Source organism: Eleginops maclovinus, chromosome 7, assembly GCF_036324505.1.
Source record: "Eleginops maclovinus isolate JMC-PN-2008 ecotype Puerto Natales chromosome 7, JC_Emac_rtc_rv5, whole genome shotgun sequence".
Classification (NCBI taxonomy): Eukaryota; Metazoa; Chordata; class Actinopteri; order Perciformes; family Eleginopidae; genus Eleginops; species Eleginops maclovinus.
The window spans coordinates 18805823-18828664 of record NC_086355.1 but is presented as its reverse complement, the minus strand read 5'-3'; the positions used below and the strand labels follow the sequence as shown (position 1 = coordinate 18828664).

General features: G+C 38.2%; 1 protein-coding gene across 1 annotated transcript in view; it reads right to left on the bottom strand.

Annotated features, from left to right (window-relative positions):
* pth2ra (parathyroid hormone 2 receptor a) overlaps positions 1 to 22608 on the bottom strand; it is a 42068-nt gene extending 19460 nt beyond the window's left edge. The window contains exons 1-7 of the mRNA XM_063888062.1: positions 22531 to 22608; positions 20280 to 20378; positions 19574 to 19689; positions 16800 to 16897; positions 11533 to 11716; positions 6678 to 6831; positions 2099 to 2159 (exon numbers count right to left, since the gene is read on the bottom strand). Coding sequence (XP_063744132.1) covers positions 2099 to 2159; positions 6678 to 6831; positions 11533 to 11716; positions 16800 to 16897; positions 19574 to 19689; positions 20280 to 20378; positions 22531 to 22600 — 782 coding nt within the window. The 5' untranslated portion in view covers positions 22601 to 22608. The remainder of the gene's footprint in view (positions 1 to 2098; positions 2160 to 6677; positions 6832 to 11532; positions 11717 to 16799; positions 16898 to 19573; positions 19690 to 20279; positions 20379 to 22530) is intronic.
* Between the last annotated feature and the right edge of the window lie 234 nt (positions 22609 to 22842).

The following is a 22842-nucleotide window of genomic DNA, read 5'->3' as shown; positions in this document are numbered from 1 at the left end:
TTGCCAAAGAGCTAACACCATCAGCCCCCTAAGTCCTGTGTTTCTTAATATTTGTTCAAACTAAGAGAAACGTTTTTGATTAAAAGCTGAGATTAATGGTTAATGTAATGTCCAGAGTAATAAAACAGAAAAAAAAACAACAAGGATCCACCAATAACACATAACAAATTCCATTCCATTTTTCTGTAAGGAAAGTGTGTGGGTTCACCTCAGCCTGAGCTCAGAGGAGGAAGCCCTGTGGACAGGTCACATGGGTTAAATGGGCAATTTATTTCTACTGTCAGCCAATCAAAATAGGGTTCCCATTTGCTTGAATCTATTAAGTTCAACTTCTCAAGACACCTCTGAATAATTTCAGGCATGATTCATATTGAGCATCTCTCTCCCTTGCAGAACAGTCTCCTTTTTTTATTTATTTTTTCTCCTACTGTTTTAAACCGGAGTTCAAACAAGTACTGTATGTCCCTGAGCATGTCGAAAGTGTTGAATGGTAAACCTTTGGTATTATATGCAAACTCTTGTTTTTACTGTCTCTTTGTTGTTGTTTTTTTGCATTTATTTATTCATTGGTGTATTTGGGTCTTTTAGCTTTCTTAGAATAATATGTTGAAAGCACATACAGTTTTGCAGCAGAGGGCCTCCTTTCTACTGCTGATTCTAATGATTCAATGATGCAACTTCCCTCCAAACCTTTGGAAATGTAAGCTGAAGATTAGTGAAAATAAGTAATAGATCGTATTTTCTTTATACAACTAAATTCTTTTCATTTTCTTTCAGAATGATATGAACTTTAGGTAGCTTTATTTTCTCATTAGGTTTCATAACATGATACTCATTGCATCCTGCATTGTTGAATACATAACTTTGAGCAGAGATTAAATCCTTCAGTTTGTCCCAACTCTCGGAATATGATAATAATTCCACCATATCCATAGTAGCACATAGTCGTGCACTGCACATATAGTTATATCCTTTGTGTTTGTACGACAGACACAGTACAGTACATTTGGTCTGTTTTTAATTGTTTGGTCAGTATAGCCAGGGGTGTCCAAACTTTTTTCACCGAGGGCCACATACAGAAAAATATACGGAGAGCTGGGCCACTTATAGAGGTGAATATTGTCTCAAAAGTTAAGTTATAAGTTAGCAAAACAAATCAAATGTAGGTGAATAATGCGCGATACTCGAAAAAGCTTTCAGAAAAAAAACAGCCTACATCCCATCTGTCTTTAGGGTTTCATTTATTTTGTTGGCAGCTCATTCCTTAAAACAGAAGCCTCAGATTGCTTATAATTACAGTAAATATGAAGGTTAAATTTCAAGCTTGTTATAGAAATAAGTTGTTGTTGGTTTTTTTTATCAACTGAGATTTGTTAGAAAAGGTTTATATTTGTTTTATTTGAAAATAGGCTCATTAATATATTTGAACATATATATTTGAGAAGTACAATATAAGACAAGCAAAAGTTAATTTGTTTGTCTTATTCCATTATACTTTTAGAATTTGCTGAGGGCCGATTCAAAATGGCCTGCAGGCCGCATTTGGCCCCTGGGCCGCAGTTTGGAAACCCCTGGTATAGGCAAAAAGTAACTTAATAATTGCAATGAAAACTAAGGCGGGAGGGTTTGGAAACAGTTTGGAAATTGTTCTTTGCCTTTCTTCTACATTACAATACCCTTGTGCACAGAGCGATTTCCATTGAGAGAAGGTTTTTTTTATAAGTTTTGATGTGAAACAACTTGCTTCAGGATCATGAACTGTACCCACATGAAACATCTTTGAGAAAGTCAACTATGAACTGAACAAACAGTGGCATGCGAGCAAATCTCTGCTGCCAGGTTTCAAAAATCATTTGGAAAGCCTTCCCAGGAGAGTGAAGTTTCCATCCAACAAAAGAGTTTCTTTTGCAAATGAAATCATTCATATTTAATACATGTCAATGTTGATGTGAATCTCAGCACACTTATAAGATAAGTATACCAGCCCAAAAATATTTTAGTGGCTCTTGTTATGTTCATATCCAACCTTATCCATAACACTTGTTGACCTTGTTTTTTGAAAAACTGCATTCAAATACATTATGATTTACTCTCTCACCTTACATCTGCTAGCGTTGCCCTGACAATCGCCCACACTACCACAAATACAGCTGGAACACCTGAAACGAATGAACAAAGAGCAGACAATGAGCTGTGCTGTCTGGGTGATGTCACATACTTTGTTTACCTGATTTGTGGTCAAGGACACATAACACATTCTCTTTATATTCCTTCATGCATGATATTGAGGAAGTAGAGATAGGGTTAGTATAGTTTAATAAATACAAATATAATTGGGCCCTATTGTGCTTTTGGGAGTTTTCACTTTCCTGCAGTGTGTTGGTTTTTGTGCATGTAATTGTTCTGCAAAGGCTAAACTCACAAGTTCCCTCCAGAGGGAGTTTCTCTCCCAGACATTCCCTCCCTGCCTCAAACACCTTCATTGGACTCCTTTGTTTACTTCCGTAACATAGTGACTTCACGATGAAACACTCATGCGGCTATTGGCTCCATTCCAACACATTATTTGTGATAGGTTAGGGGGCGCAACATCTCTAAGGGGTTGACCAATCACAACAGAGCCGGCCAGCAAACCAATCAGAGCAGACTGGGCTCTGGTTTCCGACAGAGGGTGAAAAGAGGTGCTGCAGCACAGGTGGTATGAGAAAAATAAAGAGCTTTTTGAACATTAAAGGATGTAAACTTGTCACATTAGAGACACAAAATATAAAATTGAAATGTAGCTGAATAGGCTTCCTTCAACACCATGAAACAGACTCTAGATTAGTAATAACCATGAGGCAATGAAAATATTTTCACCTCTCGCCACCACACATTAAAAACAACTATGGTGGCGAGAGTGATACAAAACAACAAGAGCTGTTTCCCTTGTCCTTGTCTGAAGATCAACAGTACTCATAACTGACATTTATGTCATTGTTAAGTCGTTTTTGAGGTACATGCATGTCTTGTTTCAACCCTAAACTGTAAACCTATTTATTCTAGTGTTGGGTCATCGTCTCCCAAATATATTCACATAACTTGAACATGAACAACTGTCGGACAAAAATTTGATAAGAATTAAGATTGGCTCAGACTTTCCTTCTGGTATGCAAGGAAAAGACAGTAATGACACAATGTCTTGCTCATATGGTTTTAGCAAGTCTTATAAATGACTCATCTTAGGATAAATAGTTGAAGAAAACGACCTGGCTTCGAATTGAACCCTGTGACATTAGTGCAACATTTCTTGGTCCTTGTTTTGTCATCGTCAATCATCCTTCCTCATAAAGTTAAGAAACACTAAACTTAACAATAACACTAGCCATTGTTCTACGTTGCGTGGGTTGTTATTGATTTCGCTTTCACTGCACATGTTTTATTTATAAAATTCTCAAGTAAATAAACATCATAGATTTATGTATCAACGTAGTAACTTATCAAACCTGTTCTGAATTCTGAATGTGTTTAGTTCATTTCATGGTTTTTATATCATGTTTGGAAACACCCTAAGGCAATTTTAGAGATTAGAATTCAATAGATGTTAAAGATTAAAACAATTTCATGGAATGAAAATGGCACTGTGAAGAAAGCATCTGTTAGAAAAGAGTGTGACCCACGATGAGGTATATTAGAAATGAGTTGTTTTTTTCCCCCTAAAAATCATCAACAACTAACAATGAAAAAGTGATGTTTGCTACTGAAGCAAGACAAACCAACCCTCTAAATGAACAGCAGTTATTTGGATTTATGGTAGCTCGATGTAAATCTTGCATATCGAGATGCAAGAATTTATATCTACTACCAATGATTGTGATGGATACATTACTTATGTAACCTCCTGAATACACCTACAATGTATTCATGAGGTTTAATCCGAAATCCTCATCATTGGTCCTGACTCCCTCACCCACTCCACCCAGAACTTCTCCTTAACATTGATGTCTCCACTATCTCCCCCTCCACCAAAGTCCGTAACCTTGGAGTTATCCTGGACCCCACTCTGTCCTTCCTCCCCCATGTCAATCATACTACCAAAGCCGCCTTTTTCCACCTCCGAAATATCGCCCGCTTCCGCCCCAACCTGTCAACTACCGCTGCTGAGAAACTCATCCATACATTCATTACATCCAGGCTCGACTATTGCAACAGTCTTCTCTACGGCACCACCACCGAAGTCCTCAATAAACTCCAATATGTCCAGAACTCTGCTGCACGCCTCCTCACCGCTACTCGCTCCAGAGAACACATCACACCTGTCCTCTGTGAACTTCATTGGCTTCCAATAAAACACCGAATCAACTTCAAAATCTTACTCACCACCTACAAGGCCTTCAACAACTTAGCACCCCCCTACCTTGCTGACCTCCTCCATCACCATGCCCCCTCCTGATCCCACAGGTCCGTCTCTGCCAACCTACTACAAGTCCCCCGGACAAAGTGCCGGACCTGGGGTGATCGGGCCTTCTCAGTTGCTGCCCCCACCCTATGGAATTCGCTTCCCTCCCACCTCAAAGTCTCCCCAACCCTCTCTTCTTTCAAATCTGCACTAAAAACACACCTTTTTACACTAGCTTTCCCCACCTAACCCCCACCTTCTTCTTCTTGTTTTAACCTCTGTTTTGTTTTAACCCTAGTATAAATGAATAAATGATCTGTTAGCATAGTTTTGATAGGGCAATATGTAAAGCGTCTTTGAGTACCATAAAATGTGATTTATTATTATCATTACAATCTTCCCAGAAGTGATTGTATAGGACTAGGATTTTGGTTGTGCGAGAACAATCTCTGAAATGCAAATTCGTCTTCCTCTTTCATCCCCTAAAGAACCTCATGGAAATAAGGCAGCTTCGTCACAGTCACCATGATTTATAATTTGAAGTCCTCCCCTGTCTTTGAATATTGAAGCAGCGAGTCACATTTGAAATGTATCTTATCTGTAGCTAAAACGTTTTGAAAAGAGAAAGAAAGTAACAGAGGCTAAGAGTCTTAGGTTTGAGAGCGGAGGAGAGTGCAGGGTTGTAACCACAATCTCATCGTGATCGCTGAGCAGCATGCATCAGCAAGGCCTTTAAGTACTTGGCATGTTAGAGAGAAAATCTATCAGACATCACATTCCAAGGACTAATTGGAACACAATTTGTGCAGTAGAACTAAGTTGGTGCCTCTGTTTCCTGGGGGTACCTGAAGTGGGGGTTATCAGATTGTTTGTGAGTGCTGGTCTTTCACATTATGGATGACACAGACCAGTAAACATGGAAATAAGTGGAATACACAGCCTGTAGTTTGAAACGTGTTTTGGGGAATGGAATTGCTTGTCCTGCACTTACACAAGGGAAATGAGACAAATTCTTTCCAATAGCTTTACAAACAAACCTAAAAAATGTGCAAGCGTTTTTTAAGGGAAGAAAAGGTCTGTTGACTGGGAGGTAGAACTAAACGAGTAAACATAATATAGTGTGTTTTTGACACAAATTCTCCAATCTTTTAGATGCAGAAACTGCGTATTACTGCATCTATTTCCTTTTTCATACACTACATTTATATTATGATCTGTTAGCTTGTGCTTTATCATTGTCCATATTATTGTTTTTCAGTATTTTGTTGTTAGTCAAAGGTTATTTTATCATTGTGTCACAGTGCATTTCGATTTGACTCAGCAGGGCAGGATGCAGGATGTGTTTTTCTGTGTAAGACAGTGGATATATTAGATAAATCTACTGTGTTTTCTCCCGGTGGATAATTCGACCCCCTCATTTAGACTATGCAGTCAAATAATCCAAGTAGTATAATGAGCAGAGGGCAGCAACTATACAGCACCGGGGGAGGAAAGGGGGTTCCAATGCTTTACTTAATGGCACCTCAGCAGTGCCCACAGGTTATAACCAGCATCTAACCAGGTATCAGTTCACGTGATCTTGGTCGGTTTGGGGATTTGAACCCATTCAACTGTAGAATTTCCAAATTGAAATACTTTATTTTAAAATAGGTCAATCATGCTGTTTTGAAGAGGAATTGAACCTCGCATGTCACACCTTTCATGCATAAGGAAAATGTTAACCAGGTTAATAAATCAAGTGAGGAGGGAAGTAGGGTCGGCATTTTTCATAGGCTTCCATACAATCTCACTTTTTTTGCCCTCAGAGAAAAGGCCATCTGCTGGTCATTAAAATAATTCAGCTTTAGAGCATTGCCCAATTGGCTTTTTGGCTTGGTATAAACTTGAGTTTTTAGTCTAGGCTATAAAGCTTAAGTGTTCTGAGGATTGTTTTAATTGAACTTTTAAAAGTTTGTTTCTGTATAGTACCTTTTTCTGAGAGCCAGCATCTTTTGTAGATTGTCTCAAAAGAAAAACGGACAAGCACAAGCAACCGCCTTGAGCAAAAGAGCTGCATTCCTGCATTTTTCTCTAAGCCCGTCATCTTTTTTTCTGCGTTGGCAAATCAAGTTAAAAATAATTTAGATTGTCATAAAAGTGCTGGTTCACGGTAGAAACTGGAGAAGAGGCTTGTATTCTGGACATTGCTGCCGTTGAGTTTGACTTTTATCTCCATACTTCGATCGCCCTCCTTGCTCTATGACTGTAAGACTGAGCAATGAAGCTCATACAAACAAAATGTTTAACTTTTTATTGTTACCCCATCCAATGAGGATAAAGCCCCAGAGGTATTTGGAGTCTGATCGGAAGGCCATGAAGATGAGACTGTGGAGGTAGAGGCCTTCTACCAGCATCCAGTAGTAGTTGGTGGCCAGGAAATAGATGAAGAGCACTACAACGAACTTGCAGCCAATCTGTAACAAAACATTAACACAATTATTGTTTCCTATTTATACATTACTGAGCCTGTGAGTTGCCTTCAGAAAATATCCCTAATCCAGAGGTGCTGTAGGAGAGATGATCTGATTACATTTTGTAGCACCTTGCTGTATACTGCACATTTGCACATCAATGAGGAAAGGACACAGTTGTGGCACAGGAACCACAAAGTTCAAGTTAAATGTTGACATCCAACACATCATTAACAAACAGACAACCTTTATTTGTATCACTGTATTCAAATCATTTCAAATCATGTCAATAACAAGATCTTATTTGCATTATCCTCTTAAAATGTGGCTGTTATTCAAACTTAACATCCTTTACAATATGAGGGTATTCACACGAATCGGACATTTCATGATCTACTGTATAGTTTTATTTTATCACATCATTTAAAAGATATTAAAAACACATTGAGCATATTTCTACACTCCTTCTAAATCTTTAACTTGTTTTCGGTTCCATCTTATGACAGAAGTCAAGAGCGAGGATTAAACTATCAAAAATAATTGCTGTCACATTCAGATTTGCAAACTTATTGGTAATTATCCACCTGCATCAGACAAGCGATCCTGAACTTTGATGCCAATTAGAGATCGCTGGAGTTCTCTCTGAACACAATTTAACAAACGTTCAAAAGGGAACTTTCGGTTCACCATGAATCTGAATTGGAATTCTGTTATTTAGAGAAAATGACAAATTACCGCTGGAAATATGTTGCAGATGTGTTCTGTCAGAAGAAAATGTTGCGTTCTATGGGTTTGAATAATGAAGGACTTTTTGCTAAAAAGTAGCACAGTTTTCTTTTCACTATTCTCCTGCAAATGTCAGAATCCAAGTTGGTAGATGTGCAAGGCAATGTAATATCTGTATGTTTGCAAGTGGATCATCATTTGGTTGAAATTTGAGAAAACCAAAGATTAGAGACATATTGTGCTTTGGGGGATTTCCCTTTCCTATTTTGTGTTAAATACTATGTTTGAGTGCATGTAAATGATTTGCATAGACTAAAATCCCAATGTTTCTCTCCTACACACTCACCCCTTGCCTGAAATGCCTCGATTGGACTCCTTTGTTTACTCCCATAACATAGTGACATCACTACGTAACACTCAAGGCAAGGCTTCTATTGGCTAGTGCTCCAACACATCGTACGTGATAGGCTAAGCGGCGGAACATCTTTAAGCCATTGACCAATAACAAAAGAGCCGGCTTGGCTCTGGTTTCAGACAGAGGGTGAAAAGAAGTGTTGCTGAACAGGCAGTATGAGAAAAATAAAGAGCTTTTTGAACATTAAAGCATGGAGACCTGTCACAGAAGAAAATAGAAATATGAACCTGAAAATTAGCATAATAGATCAGCAAAATCAATGTGGCAACCTTGGCTTACATATGCGAAACCAAAGGGCGACTAATAATTAATTCTTGTACCAAATCGTTATTTTTAAAAGTTAAGAACATTAATTTGATCTCAGTGCTCTGGAGGATGCTTGCGGCAAAAAACATAGAAGGATTAGACTTTGGTTTAACAACAAAGTCTCCTGTTAACTCTTCTGCTTGCTTTTTTCAGTTTTTACTAGTTGTTACCCACTTTACTCTCAGTTTTCTAAGCAAATAGATATACATCCTGGATGTGATTATAAAAATGAGATGCAGGTAGAAACAGCCTCAAGCTTTCTGTCTAATATACAAAGTGGTTCTAAAGCTTCTGCCACAGTGAATCGAAGGTCCTACTAATGTTTGTCATTTAAAGTTTCATGCAAGTTTATTCGATGATCAGCACTGAATTTATGTACGTAGTTATTTTCAAGGGCTAAGGTGTTTTAATTTCAACATTTTCTGCACCAATTTATGATGTAAATGTCATTACTTACTGGAATCATATCATTCATGTGACTTTAGAGTAGAATAATAATTATAATGCAATCAGACGTAGCATTGATCCAATACGTATTCTTGTTTTAATCAAATCCTCTCAGTTAACATTACGCCTGCTGAGTCATAATCTAGTCTTGATTCATTATTTTTACAAAATATGAATATGAATTGTGCTCTATCACATATACAGTGAAGGAAATACGTATTTGATCCCCTGCCGATTTTGTTAGTTTGCCCACTTCCAAAGAACTGAACAGTCTATACTTTTAATGGTAGGTTTGTTTTAAAAGTGAGAGACAGAATATCAAAAAGAAAATCCAGGAATGTACATAAAAAAAAGATATAAATTGATTTGCGTTTAATGGTGGGAAATAAGTATTTGATCCTCTTGTAAAACATGCCTTAGAAAGAAAACCTTGTTGGACAGCACAGAGGTCAGATGCTTCTTGTAGTTGGTCACCAGGTTTGCTCACATCTCAGGAGAGATGTTGGTCCACTCCTCTCTGCAGATCCTCTCAAAGTCCTTAAGGTTTGGAGGCTGATGCCTGGCAACTGGAAGCTTCAGCTCCCTCCACAGATTTTCTATGGGATGGAGGTTCCGAGATTGGCCAGGCCCCTCCATCACCTTAATGGGCTTTTTCTGTAGCCACTCCTTAGTTGCCTTGGCCGGATGTTTTGGGTCATTGTCGTGAAGACCTATCCATGTCCCATTTTCAGTTTCCTGGCGGAGGGAAGGAGGATATCAGCAAATATTTCACGATACATGGCCCCGTCCATCATCCCCTCGATGCTGTGAATCACCCTGTCCCCTTGGCAGAGATACCCCCCCACAGCATCATGTTTCCACCTCCGTGCTGGACGCTGGAGATGGTGTTCTTCGAGTAATAGCCAGCATTTCTCTTCCTCCAAAAACGACATGTGGAATTGATGCCTAAGATCTTGATTTTGGTCTCATCTGACCACATCACCTTCTCCTAAGCCTTCTCTGAATCATTCAGAGGTTCATTGGCAGACTTCAGATGGTCTGTACATGTGTACTTGAGCAGGGGACCCTTGCGGGCGCTGCAGGATTTTAATCCATTATGGCGTAGTGTGTTACCAATAGTTTTCTTGGTGACTGTGGTCCCAGCTGCCTTCAGATCATTAACAAGTCCCTCCTGTGTAGTTATTGGCTGACCCCTCCCCTTTCTCAGGATCATTGATGCCCCAAGAGGCGAGATCTTAGATGGTGGAGCCACAGACCGAGGGCGATTGATGTTAATTTTGTGCTTCTTCCATTTTGTAATAATCAAACCAGTTGTCTCTTTCTCACCAAGCTGCTTGCTGGTGTTCTTGTCTTCTATTCCAGCCATGTGCAGGTCTACAAAATTGTCCCTTATCTCCTTAGACATTAGTTCCACCATGATCACAAGACCTGTCTATGGTCTTGCCCTCGGTGAGAGATTGCAATCTGATTTATTGACTGTGGATAGGTGTCTTTTAACCAGGTAAAGAGTACTTTCTTAAAGCAGGAGGACTTATTTAACCGGTCCATGGGAGCCAGAATTCTTTTTGGTTGCAAGGGCATCAAATACTTATTTCCCACAATTAAACGCAAATCAATTTATATCTTTTTTTCGTGTACATTTCTTGATTTTCTTTTTGATATTCTGTCACTGTTAAAATAAACCTACTATTAAAAGTATAGTATTTTAATTTCTTTATAAGTGGGCAAACTTACAAAATCGACAGGGGATCAAATACTTATTTCCTTCACGTATATGTGTGCAGTACTGAAATAAGCAATGTGTTGACTGTGGTTAGTCAGATGTTATATATAAAGAGGCAACAACAGCAGAAAAGTTAAAAGTGGCTAAGGAGGAACTCAAATCAAGACGTTCAAGCTGTTTTATGACATTAAACAGATACAATATAAGACCTGTGTTTGTCAAGCTCTTTCTTGATTGCTCTATGAAATTTTAACTCCAACTGATCCGGAAAATGTGCTCTGTTTGAGGTGGTTCTATTTAAATCTGCAGCTCTAAACACGTTTGGGTTTGAGATAAGATGTTGTTGACGAACTTTTTGAGAATATGTTGGCATTCAAAACAGTAAAAAACAGATGTTGTTGTATTGTAAATCTGCTACAAATTAAGGGTTGACACTGTTCATTTTGATGGATGGTAGTAGGAGAAATACTGTTTTGAATGAAACTGGCAAAACAGGTGTTGTCCCGAATACTGATATTACCTGGAAATAAATGTTTGGTGATTATTAAAAGTCATTATTCTGCCAACAGCTGTGCCAACCCTGTTCTGTAGTCAACACAACTTGATGGACTTGAATAAAAAAATCCTAAAAGGAAAATGTAAAATTTCTCAAATGGAGATTTGAGAAAGAAGTGGCTGTAAAACCATGAGGTTTTTCAGAGAAGTACTGTGCTAGATGAAGTCAGTTTTGAAAGTGTTCTTGCCCAATATCATACAACAAGTTGTTCTTTATTTGCAAGAGAAACATCTGTACCAAATAATTTGAGCCCCTGAGAGATAATTAGAAAAATGTTGTTGCATGCATCCAATCAAAGTTTGAAAGGATAAACACGCAAAAGCCATTATAGCCAGCATCTTGCAATCCATATATAACATAATAACAGCTAGCACTTTATTCAGTTTAAAGGCCACAGTCAATTACTCTAAAGAACATATTTTTTGTCTGTGTCCTCAACGCACTTTTATTTCAAGTCCAACAGCCAAAAGTATAGTTGTTGAAACAGGCAGTAAGAAAAAACACAATCATACAAGTAGAACTGTTACTCACATACTGAGAGGTGTCCAATGGAGGCAGGCTAACTGTCTTTAAGTTGTCTAACAGGGCAGAATCAAAGTCCTGCAGTCCAGCACTGGGATAGACCACTTTGTCCTTCACAAAGATGCTGACTGCCCGTAGCATGAAGGAAACAAACAAGTGCATGTGGATGTAGTTTCTGGTGCAGTGAAGACGCCTGCCAGGAGAACAAATAGTAATCACTGTTATAATTTCATGATTAAGAGCACAATGAGCTGCAAACCGGTGAAACATCTTAGGCGGGGACAAACAAGGAGTTCTCGTCCGATACATGCCACTTATTTTAGCTCAGCTTTGACTGAAAGGGATGTGTTAGTTGATAGAAAATAAAATAAACAGTCCAAGGCTAGTCCACCTACTCTGTATTGATGATGGAAGAAAAAAGAAGAGCCTTTATTAGGGGTTTCTAGATGAATAGGAACACTTGTGACACTCAGACTGCAATTCCGGAAGAACGGTTAAATCATGCCCTTGACTTTCTCACTTCTATCGTCTACTTTCAACTTACAGCCTATCAGTGTTGTCACACACATGTCAGTGTTTTGATTCTGTCAAAGAATTCACAAGTCTTACATGTGAAAATCGTCAGCGTATTGAGTAAAATGTCCTTCTTTTCAAGGTTTTTATGGGGCTTTCAAAACTAACTTTCAAAGTCTCCTGTGTACATATGTTGTGATGACATTGCACTAAAAGCTAAACAAATCCTCAAACCAAATCTTCCAACTTGTTCTCATTTGTGTATCATCACCTGAATCATGAGTTATTTGTTTGTACATGGTCCTCTTCCACGGTGTCCGTCATAATGCACCGTCTTATTGTACAGTAGCCCAGAAAGGAAAAACCAAACTCTAGCTACCTTCAAGCTTTGATACATATAAATAATGATGCTTTTAAAGTGCTCCTAGCTTTTTGACAGCAGAAAAAAAGTTGTTTTTAAAAAGCTAAACACCAATAAATATGGATAGTGAAGTAAAGTATTTAGTTAGATGTTGTGAATTTTGGAAATCAATTTCTTTTTTAATACTTTTTGACATTTAGACTTTACATGCTCATGGAAAAACTAAGAAGTTCCAAAGCAGCCACCACTGGATTCTAACTCTACAAATAATACAGAAGTATTAGGAAAAAGTCATGTTGGTTTACATGTAGAATTCAAATATAAAAATAATGAGAGAAGCTTCAACCATTCAAGAGAGTCCTAACAAAGCATACTGTATGTGTATTCTGAGCAGCACTATTGTTATTGTTGTTGCTGCTCACAATTACAGCACAAAATGCTCACAACCTCTCATTCATGGGTGATAATAGCACCATATTCTGTATGATGGGATTGTTTCTTCTTTAATTGGCTCTCAAAGTCAGCTGATTAAGAGTGGAATTAATGATTTACTAATTGTTGTCGAGAGAACAGTGTGGCAGCTGAATTTAAGCCAAGTGTTGTACTAATTAGCATGAGCCTTTCTAGTGTGTATTAGGAGTGTTGTTGTTTTTTCTTTACTATTTAGTTTTCATGCCTATATGGACACTAATTTTGTGCATTACACATCCTTGATAAAGCAGTGTATAAGAAGTGTGTTATATGTGGTTAATAAGATTACAGACTGGCAGATGCAGAAAAAGCTGAAGATGAGCATTTATAATGTGTGTATAAGTTCTGTTTTTATAATGTTAAACACATAGCAAGCACACAACCTGTGTTTGTCAAAGTCTTCCTTGATGGATTTTTAACATTTCATCTGCAAATAATCCATACAATGTGCTCTGTGTAAAGTGTTCCTTCTAAATGTGTTTTCCCTTTCCTGTAGTGTGTTATATAAGTGTGTGTGCATGTGAATGGTCTGAAAGGTGCACACTCTCCCCCCCTGCCTGAATTGCCTCCATTGGACTTCTTGTTTTTTTCCACCACATAGTGACATCACCACGTAACACTCACGCTTCTATTGGCTAACGCACCAATACATTGCAGGTGATAGGCTAAGGGGCGGGACATCTCTAAGCATTTGAACTATCACAACAATGCCATCCAGCTAACAAATCAGAGCTGTCTGTGCTCTGGTATCAGACGTGTGGCAACACAGGCCGTATGACAAAAAATAAAGACCTTTTTGAACATTAAAGCATGGAAACAAGGCACAAAATATATGAACCCGTAAAATTAGCATTATAGGGTCCCTTTAAACATGCAGCTCTGATTGCCTTTGGGATTTTCCTGTCTAATTGAGAGAAAATTAAGTAAATAAAGAACATTTGAACTCTGAATTCTGCCACCTTCTTTTCGTGAAAATATTGGTTTTCAAATCAGGAAAAAAAAGTTCAGGTTGAATCTGTGTACCCACAATAAATTAAGGTGTGACACAGTGTTTATTATGATGGATGGAAGCTAGGAGAGATGCCTTAAAAAACGCACTTAACACTGGCATTGCCCCAAATGTTGATTTTGCCTGAAAATAGATGTCTATTGATAAATTACAGTCATTAAACTGTTTATATCTGGACACCAGCCCTTCTCTGTAGTCGACATGATAATATAATATATGTTACATCAACTGTGATTTGCCTAAAAAGCTGGTTGTATATTGCAGTTTCCTGTGCTTCCCTCAATCTGTCTCTTTCTGTTTTGTTGTCTTCCCCTCAAAGGCTCAAAATAAAAAAGCAGGGCCACTTCAGCCAAGTGGGCTACAACGATGATTCAAGTGGGCAAAGATTTCCAAAAGTGTTTTGAAGTGAGATGATTAAACTTACTGAAACATGGAGCCAGTGACAAAAGAAGAATAAACACAATAATAAATCAGTTTCCAGAGAAGATCGCTGTTTGTAGCGCATGAAGAGAAATTGTCTTCTCTTACTCTATCTACTACTATTCCATTATCTTTTATTGTAGGTGAAGGTGGAAGCAGGTAATGCTTCCTTTACCAAAATGCTTTAATGTTTAAGTCTCTCCAAAATGTTCATATTTTCACATGTATACAGTATCGTCTTAAAGAGGACAATACTATGCTTGCTTCCAGGTTTGTATGTGTAGTTGTTGGCTCTAATGTGACATGTCTCCATGCTTTAATGTTTAAAAAGGTCTTTATTTTTCTCATACTGCCTGTGCTGCATCACCTCTTTCCACCCTGTCTGAAACCAGAGCCCAGTCTGCTTTGATCTGCTTAGAGACGTCCCTTCGTCTATCACGTACAATGTGTTGGTGTGCTTGCCAAAACAAGCAAGTGTTATCACATTATGTTATGGAAGTAAAACAGAAGTGTCCAATAGAGGCGTTGGTTTTGGCAGGGGGGGGTTTGGAGCGAAACTCCCTCTGGTGGGAATTTGGGGATTTTAGCCTTTGCAGACCATTTACATGCACAAAAACACTACAGGAAAGGGAAAACCCCCCAAAGTATAATAATGCCTCTTTAACCCTTTTATCACAAAATAGATGTACATTTATCTACCAGTAACGCTCTATATTCTGATTATGTTAATTTAAAAGGGGTAGAGTCGCAGCATTTGTGGAGAAACTTTGGAAAACCCCAAGGCATTTTAAAAAAATGAATCCAGAGTTCAATTTAATTAAATGTTACATAAAAATTCTGTTTAAAGGCTCAAGTATTTCCAAATAATTGCTATTTCCATAAAGTCAATTTGAAGCAGGAAGTGGATCAAATTGATGAAGTCTCCTTTCAATATTTATCATTGAGTTGGATTAATTGTGTGTGTCTAAAAATGAAGTATTTGTTTCCATCATATCTCAAACATACTAATAAATACACTGACATTTGATGTTCCTCTGTTTAAACTGCTGATTGCACTATTTGGCTCATTCACTCTATTAGATAATCTGAATAAGAGAAAACATAAAATAGAATATTTGAAACAGTACTACCAGCCAAAACTGTCAATATTTCACTGTTTATAAAAAGCTATGAACACTTCCTTATGGTGTCAAGGCAGAAATGAAAAAGAACATTGAAAAGTTGTCTGTTATGCGAACTACATACCCCATAACTCATTTCCTAAATTGGTATTGAAAGTTCAAGGGGGCCATAATTTGAAGAGATATTGGAATGCATAATTGATGTTTAGAGCTCAGTCACCTCAGTATTGTGTTTCTCTGTCGAGTGTGCTTTTTAATACTATTATTTTACTAGGATAGAGAGACAATTCCCATAATCCCTGCAGCAGTGTGGGACAATGGTTCTACTAATAAAGTCATACTGGCCTTTTCGAATATCCTTAGTTTTGCAATTTTGTCCCTTTTTTTGTTTATTGCTGACAAAGTGTCATGTCTGTTAAATGGCCAACATCTTCAACCCCCTGGAGTTTATTATCTATCTGTGCTACTATATATTTGTTTGACATTGTTTCTTCACCATGAACACCCACCAGAAGATTCTTGCGCTTACACTTTGTATGAATGAGCTCGTCCCAGCTCAGTCTGAGAGCTGTAAAGAGGACGATCAATGTAAAGGGATAAAAGTCACACACTCACAGGCAGAAACATCCATGGTTGGCACGGCTGATCTGCTCAAAGAAACAGGCTTTTCATTCTGTGTTATGTTAGTTTCTGCCTGAAAGACCGGGCCAAAACAGGCTTCTCCTACACTTTCTAAAGTGATGTCACCAGGGTTTTTCTGAAATCTTGAAATAGATTCAACTTCAGCAGCCACACAAAAAAAGGCAGAGCACTTGGGGGAAAAAAGGAAGAACAAAATGTGTGGCATAGATTGCTTCACTTTTAAACTAAGAACCTACATTTCTCTAGCATTAAAATCCAGCAATTCATTGTATATGGAAATGTTTTGTAAAATGCTGCTGATGCTGTTTCAGGTTGAAGCAGAGATAGAGACTTTAAAAAACGAAGAGGCGGTCTCCCAGTTTAATTTCGGATTCTGTTCAATAAGTCACAGTAGACCCTTCCATGAATTATGGCACCCTATCTCATGATACTTTTCGGGGGGACAGTCAGCCTTGACTACCAGTAACCATTGGATAATAAATTAAATGTGGTGCTATGAATCTTTACAAAACCAACCTGATAACCCTAAAAGTTTAGGGTTGTCATTGGTTATACCTTGATATTGTTTTGCATTTCTTGCAATTGATACTTTTTCTCCATTCTGGGACCCACACTTTAGAGCTCTGTGTGAAATAGAGTGTTTTTTTCATGTTGTATCAGATATATGGCAGACACAGCCTCCTGTAGTTATTCCCCAGACGTATCACAAAAACAAACCAGTTGAGTTGCCCTTTCTTACCTGAAGTATCCGATGATAAAGATTGCCACCAGCAGAGAGCTAAAGGACACAGCATAGCCAATGGTGTACATGACACACAGCCGCTCAAAGAAGTCTTGCTGTGAACAGAGAATAACAGAAATATTTGCTATTCAGTGAACTCTTTAAGGTGAGAGATACATATATGGCTCATAGCTAATGGGATAAAAGATGTGCTAAAATAAGAACAAGAAACCCAGAGGTCTAACCCCTTTCTATTTGCATTTTGACAGGGAAAGATACTAGAATACCAGTTGCACTAAAAATGTATTATTATACAACGGAAGTGCTGATATACAGTGGGGCAAAAAAGTATTTAGTCAGCCACCAATTGTGCAAGTTCTCCCATTTAAAAAGATGAGAGAGGCCTGTAATTTTCATCATAGGTATACCTCAACTATGAGAGACGGAATGGGGGAAACAATCCAGGAAATCACATTGTAGGATTTTTAAAGAATTAATTGGTAAATTCCTCGGTAAAATAAGTATTTGGTCACCTACAAACAAGCAAGATTTCTGGCTCTCACAGACCTGTAACTTCTTCTTTAAGAGGCTCCTCTGTCCTCCACTCGTTACCTGTATTAATGGCACCTTTTTGAACTCGTTATCAGTATAAAAGACACCTGTCCACAACCTCAAACAGTCATACTCCAAACTCCACTATGGCCAAGACCAAAGAGCTGTCAAAGGAGACCAGAGACAAAATTGTAGACCTGCACCAGGCTGGGAAAACTGAATCTGCAATAGGTAAGCAGCTTGGTGTGAAGAAATCAACTGTGGGAGCAATTATTAGAAAATGGAAGACATACAAGACCACTGCTAATCTCCCTCGATCTCGGGCTCAACGCAAGATCTCACCCCGTGGGGTCAAAATGATCACAAGAACGGTGAGCAAAAATCCCAGAACCACACGGGGGGACCTAGTGAATGACCTGCAGAGAGCTGGGACCAAAGTAACAGAGGCTACCATCAGTAACACACTACGCCGCCAGGGACTTAATCCTGCAGTTCCAGACGTCTCCCCCTGCTTAAGCCAGTACATGTCCAGGCCCGTCTGAAGTTTGCTAGAGGGCATTTGGATGATCCAGAAGAGGATTGGGAGAATGTCATATGGTCAGATGAAACCAAAATAGAACTTTTTGGTAAAAACTCAACTTGTCGTGTTTGGAGGAGAAAGAATGCAGAGTTGCTTCCAAAGAACACCATACCTACTGTGAAGCATGGGGGTGGAAACATCATGCTTTGGGGCTGTTTTTCTGCAAAGGGACCAGGACGACTGATCCGTGTAAAGGAAAGAATGAATGGGGCCATGTATCGTGAGATTTTGAGTGAAAACCTCCTTCCATCAGCAAGGGCACTGAAGATGAAGCGTGGCTGGGTCTTTCAGCATGACCATGATCCCAAACACACCGCCAGGGCAACGAAGGAGTGGCTTCGTAAGAAGCATTTCAAGGTCCTGGAGTGGCCTAGCCAGTCTCCAGATCTCAACCCCATAGAAAATCTTTGGAGGGAGTTGAAAGTCTGTGTTGCCCAGCGACAGCCCCAAAACATCACTGCTGTAGAGGAGATCTGCATGGAGGAATGGGCCAAAAACAGCAACAGTGAGTGAAAACCTTGTGAAGACTTGCAGAAAACGTTTGACCTCTGTCATTGCCAACAAAGGGTATATAACAAAGTATTGAGATGAACTTTTGTTATTGACCAAATACTTATTTTCCACAATAATTGGAAAATAAATTCTTTAAAAATCCTACAATGTGATTTTCTGGATTTTTTTTTCTCATTCTGTCTCTCATAGTTGAGGTATACCTATGATAAAAATTACAGGCCTCTCTCATCTTTTTAAATGGGAGAACTTGCACAATTGGTGGCTGACTAAATACTTTTTTGCCCCACTGTATAGCCTGAACATATGCCATTTTAAAGAAGGGATCAGTGACATGTTAAAGCTTCGATCACTGACTTATTCCCTGAGCTGTTACTATGTTGATTTAAAAGGCTTAGCAAGGAGTTGGCAGTCTTAAATCCTTAATCTCTGTGTGATTACAGACTGGAGATAACACCAGGAGTTTCAACAAAGCACCTGTTTGATTCCATGCTTGAGAAGACTGTGTTAGATTTCAGATGGACTCAAAGGAGACTGAAGTTTAAGTTGATACCATGAGCTAAAAAAAAAGCTCCATCCCTGGGAGTATTTTATAATCTTCACAGAGCACATGACTCCCTCAGGCAATATGGTTCCTCAGATGAATAGGTAAGGTCAAAAGTTGGAATTTAATATACATAAAACCAGTGAGAATGTATACCTATACATTTTCAAAAGTAGGAAAGGAGATTCATATTATGTGAGCAAACAAAACACAGCTATCTTAGACTTTTAGAAAATGTATTTGAGTTGTATTTGAGATGTTCATTTTTAAGTTTCATTCTCTTGACATAAGTTAACCTTGCTTCGTATTAAGGAGTTATAGGCAAAATAAGGGGGAAATTACATTTGAAAATTTGAATATGATTCTTTTTTTATTGGTGCCTTTGTGCATTTTATTGTGTTATGTGGCATATGTAATGATTCACTTATTGAAGTACATTCTTTGTCAGATGATTCACAGTCAGCCTCCACATGAGCTATCCCTGTGAGATTGACAGCTTGGACTCTCACATATGCTGACACTCTTGGTCCAAAATGACTATTGTTGTGTATGGAACTAAGCAACACGTTCTCACATCCAATGCAGCACAATAGCAGTCATACTTACTCTCCCTTTCTCATCAGTGGGCTGAAGGAAGCATTCAGAGTAGTTGTTCCATGTTTTGTTCAAACGGTGCGCAAACAACCAAGAACCATTGACATCACATGTCCTGTAAGCGTGTCCTGAAAAAAAAAACTTTTTACATAATTTTGGACATTTCCAATACAAATACAAATACAGGATTTCTTGATGATAACCGCAATTCATGCAACTTGCAGTGCATCATGAAAACCTGGAAGGTTTTTAATGTTTTTTTATAACACCTATTTTAGCATTGGGTTAATTGAGCAGTCTGTGATGTAACACAAACAAAAAAGTTGCATGCTTGCTAGCTAACAGTGGCGATTTTCACGTGTGGTGAGGGCACAGAAGGGCATGTGCAAATTGAGACAAAGCTAACAGGTCAAACTTCACGCACTTGCAAGTGTTCAAAATCTAAGCAAATCAAAAGTGTGTAATAAACTTGTGTTAACCACAGTTCCTATGTTCTGCAATATTCAAAATTTCTAAGGAAAAATCTCATTGTTTTTTGTCGAAGGAGCTCTTATGATACTATGTTTTTGATCGGCCTACAAAATGACGTATTCACTGCACTACTCTATACTGTATATCATCTAAATAAATGGCCTGAAAGTAAGTCTGTGTTCAACTTACTAGTAATTCTCAGTTCTAGTGGTGGTATATCTGCAGAGAAATACAAATAACTGCTAACCTTTGTGATTAAAGTCGAAGATGTAAGTTGGGCAGGGGACCTTGGTAGCAAGCCCGGGCCAACAGATAAGCCCGTCCCAGTCTGGAGGACACACCTCATCTGCGGGAAGAAGATTATGAGTTAGAGGAAGTCAACACACACTGTTTTTTATCAGACATACAAACCACAGAGTAAAGAAAAGCTGGATAGAAGGGTTTCCATCATTTAAAATCAATAAATCAAGACCGGGGCATTAGATTGGTCTTAACTAAAAATAAAATAAAACAGCTTACAGTGTCTCTAGGGCAAATTTCCTTGTAATGTAATTTCCAGAACCCAATTTTCTCTGAAATGACATTCTGTAAACTTGAAATGAATGCTCACACTATCCGTTACATGCCAGAGAGTTAAAGAATAATTTGGAAAAATTAGTTCTCGGTCTTTAGGACCTGGAACCATGTGCAAAATGTAATGGTTGACATAGTGAATATGAATTTGAAAAAAATGAATAAAAATGATCTATTCATGGTGTTGTTCCCTGCAATGAGTTGTTTCCCATTACTCACACATTAGTGCAACATATTTCAGGTATTTAATTTTGGCTTAAAACTGATTTTCCAGGAGCACATGTTCCTTTGTTTTTTGCCAAAAAAAACGATCAACAGAAACAAAGGCGTCATTGGTCTGTGCAGGATGTCTGCCATTCAAAATGACATTATCATATTGAGGAGTGAAGTGAAAGCCACTTATGGACAACAGAAAAGATGCTCAAAAAATAATTGAGCACCCTTGCTGCACAAAATGAATGTACTTATGTATGGAAAACATTTCAAAGGGAAACTTTCAAAAGCAATGTTCTTCAATTCAATCAAACATTCTCCACTTAACATTATTTCCCAAAATATTAATATGAATTAGTCAAAAAACTATGTTTGAAAGGAGTTATTGGTCAGCTCCTGGCTGCTGCTTGTGATTATCTCACGCTGCGTCTTAAAAGGTTTGAAGCACAATGCAAAGTTATGAAGTGATTTTATCTCTGGCAAGCTATGGATTTTGGTGGAGGGCTGTTTTATTATACATGTATACAGTAAAATAAAGTAACAGGCATTGTTTGTGCCCAACATTGTAAATGAACACCTATGGTGTGTTAAAAATACAAACAAATGTGCGATGGCAGAGCCTCAAGAAAATCTGCAACCAAAAATACAAGGCTTTTTTCTGTGTCGCTAAACCAACCAACATGAAAAGATTTGTTCTTTATTGAATGTACAAACAACAGCTTTGTTTGACCAGAGTGTCATGACAGCAGAGTTATGGTTTGTCAGCATTCCTCATTTATAAGCAACAATCAAATCACAATGTGCGTATAAGGTTGACTGACAACAGAGAAATAATGAAATGAGAGCATCTAAACTGAGAGTGGGTAGCTGATGAGGGGCAGGAAAGCACTTGATGGAGGTTTCATTTGGCGGCTATCAACCTTTATTGTTAGCTGAACTAAAGTGGAAGAAAGAAAATGTAATAGTAGCATTACAAGAGCTCCAGTCAGAACTTCATTGAGTGTTTGTACCAATAGAAGAGCAGCTCAACAATTCTTACATTATTATGACGATACACAACTGATAAGCATCTACCTTTTTGCATTTCACATTGTGATTCCATGAAATATTTTAGATAGATGGTATGTTTTGGTAGAATTTTTGGTTGGTTAATTTAACATATTCCTTTGAGTTGTATTAACATACAAAAATAACCAAATGCATTCCTTGTAGAGAGTAGCCTTCTCAACTGGGTAGTTACGTAGTTCAGGATGTTCATGTATAGCACTGAGAAGTTGCGGATTTATAAATGAGGTAACACATGGGGTAAACAGTCTTTGACTCAAAAGGTAACATTATCTTACCATGTCACGCCTCCTTCAGAAAATAGCACATTGTATAGTATTACTCCAGTGTGAGGAAGCCGATCCTTGAAGCTAGCGGCTTTTAAGCTAACGTTAGCCCCTTTGTCTTTGGTTTTGGATGTTCGCCTCGCACATCTTAAATATGCAAAAGCCTTTGAAATCAAGGGACAAAAATAACAAAAATACTGAAATGATCCACATACCAAACACCAAACAAAGAGCTGTAGTAGTAGGATATGCCATGTTTCCCATGTGAAACAGCATTGCATTCACATGAACATAAAGACATTTTCCCAAAAAATGTAACAAAATAATTTAAGATTGTAGAATTGTTGAGCAACAAAGCTATTTCCTCTGCATGTTAGGTACCTGTGGCCCCGGGATCAATGTTGGAGAGGTTCTGGTAGCACTGCAGTTTGGTTTCATAAAGGATGTACATCTGCTCATGTGCTGTGAGAGGGACATCAAACCCCATCTGTGGAGCAAAAAAAGAAATCAGTCACCATCTTTGTATGTCTGCAAATTATAATTTGCCTTTGGTTTTTAATAACATCTGGGATTTATTTCAGCATCCATCTGTTGGGTGCCAGGTCAACAATTTAGGCAACCACGTGGAGGGAACGATAACAAGTGAAAACAGTATAGGGGAACACAATTTCATCATATCTGAGGCTGTTTTGA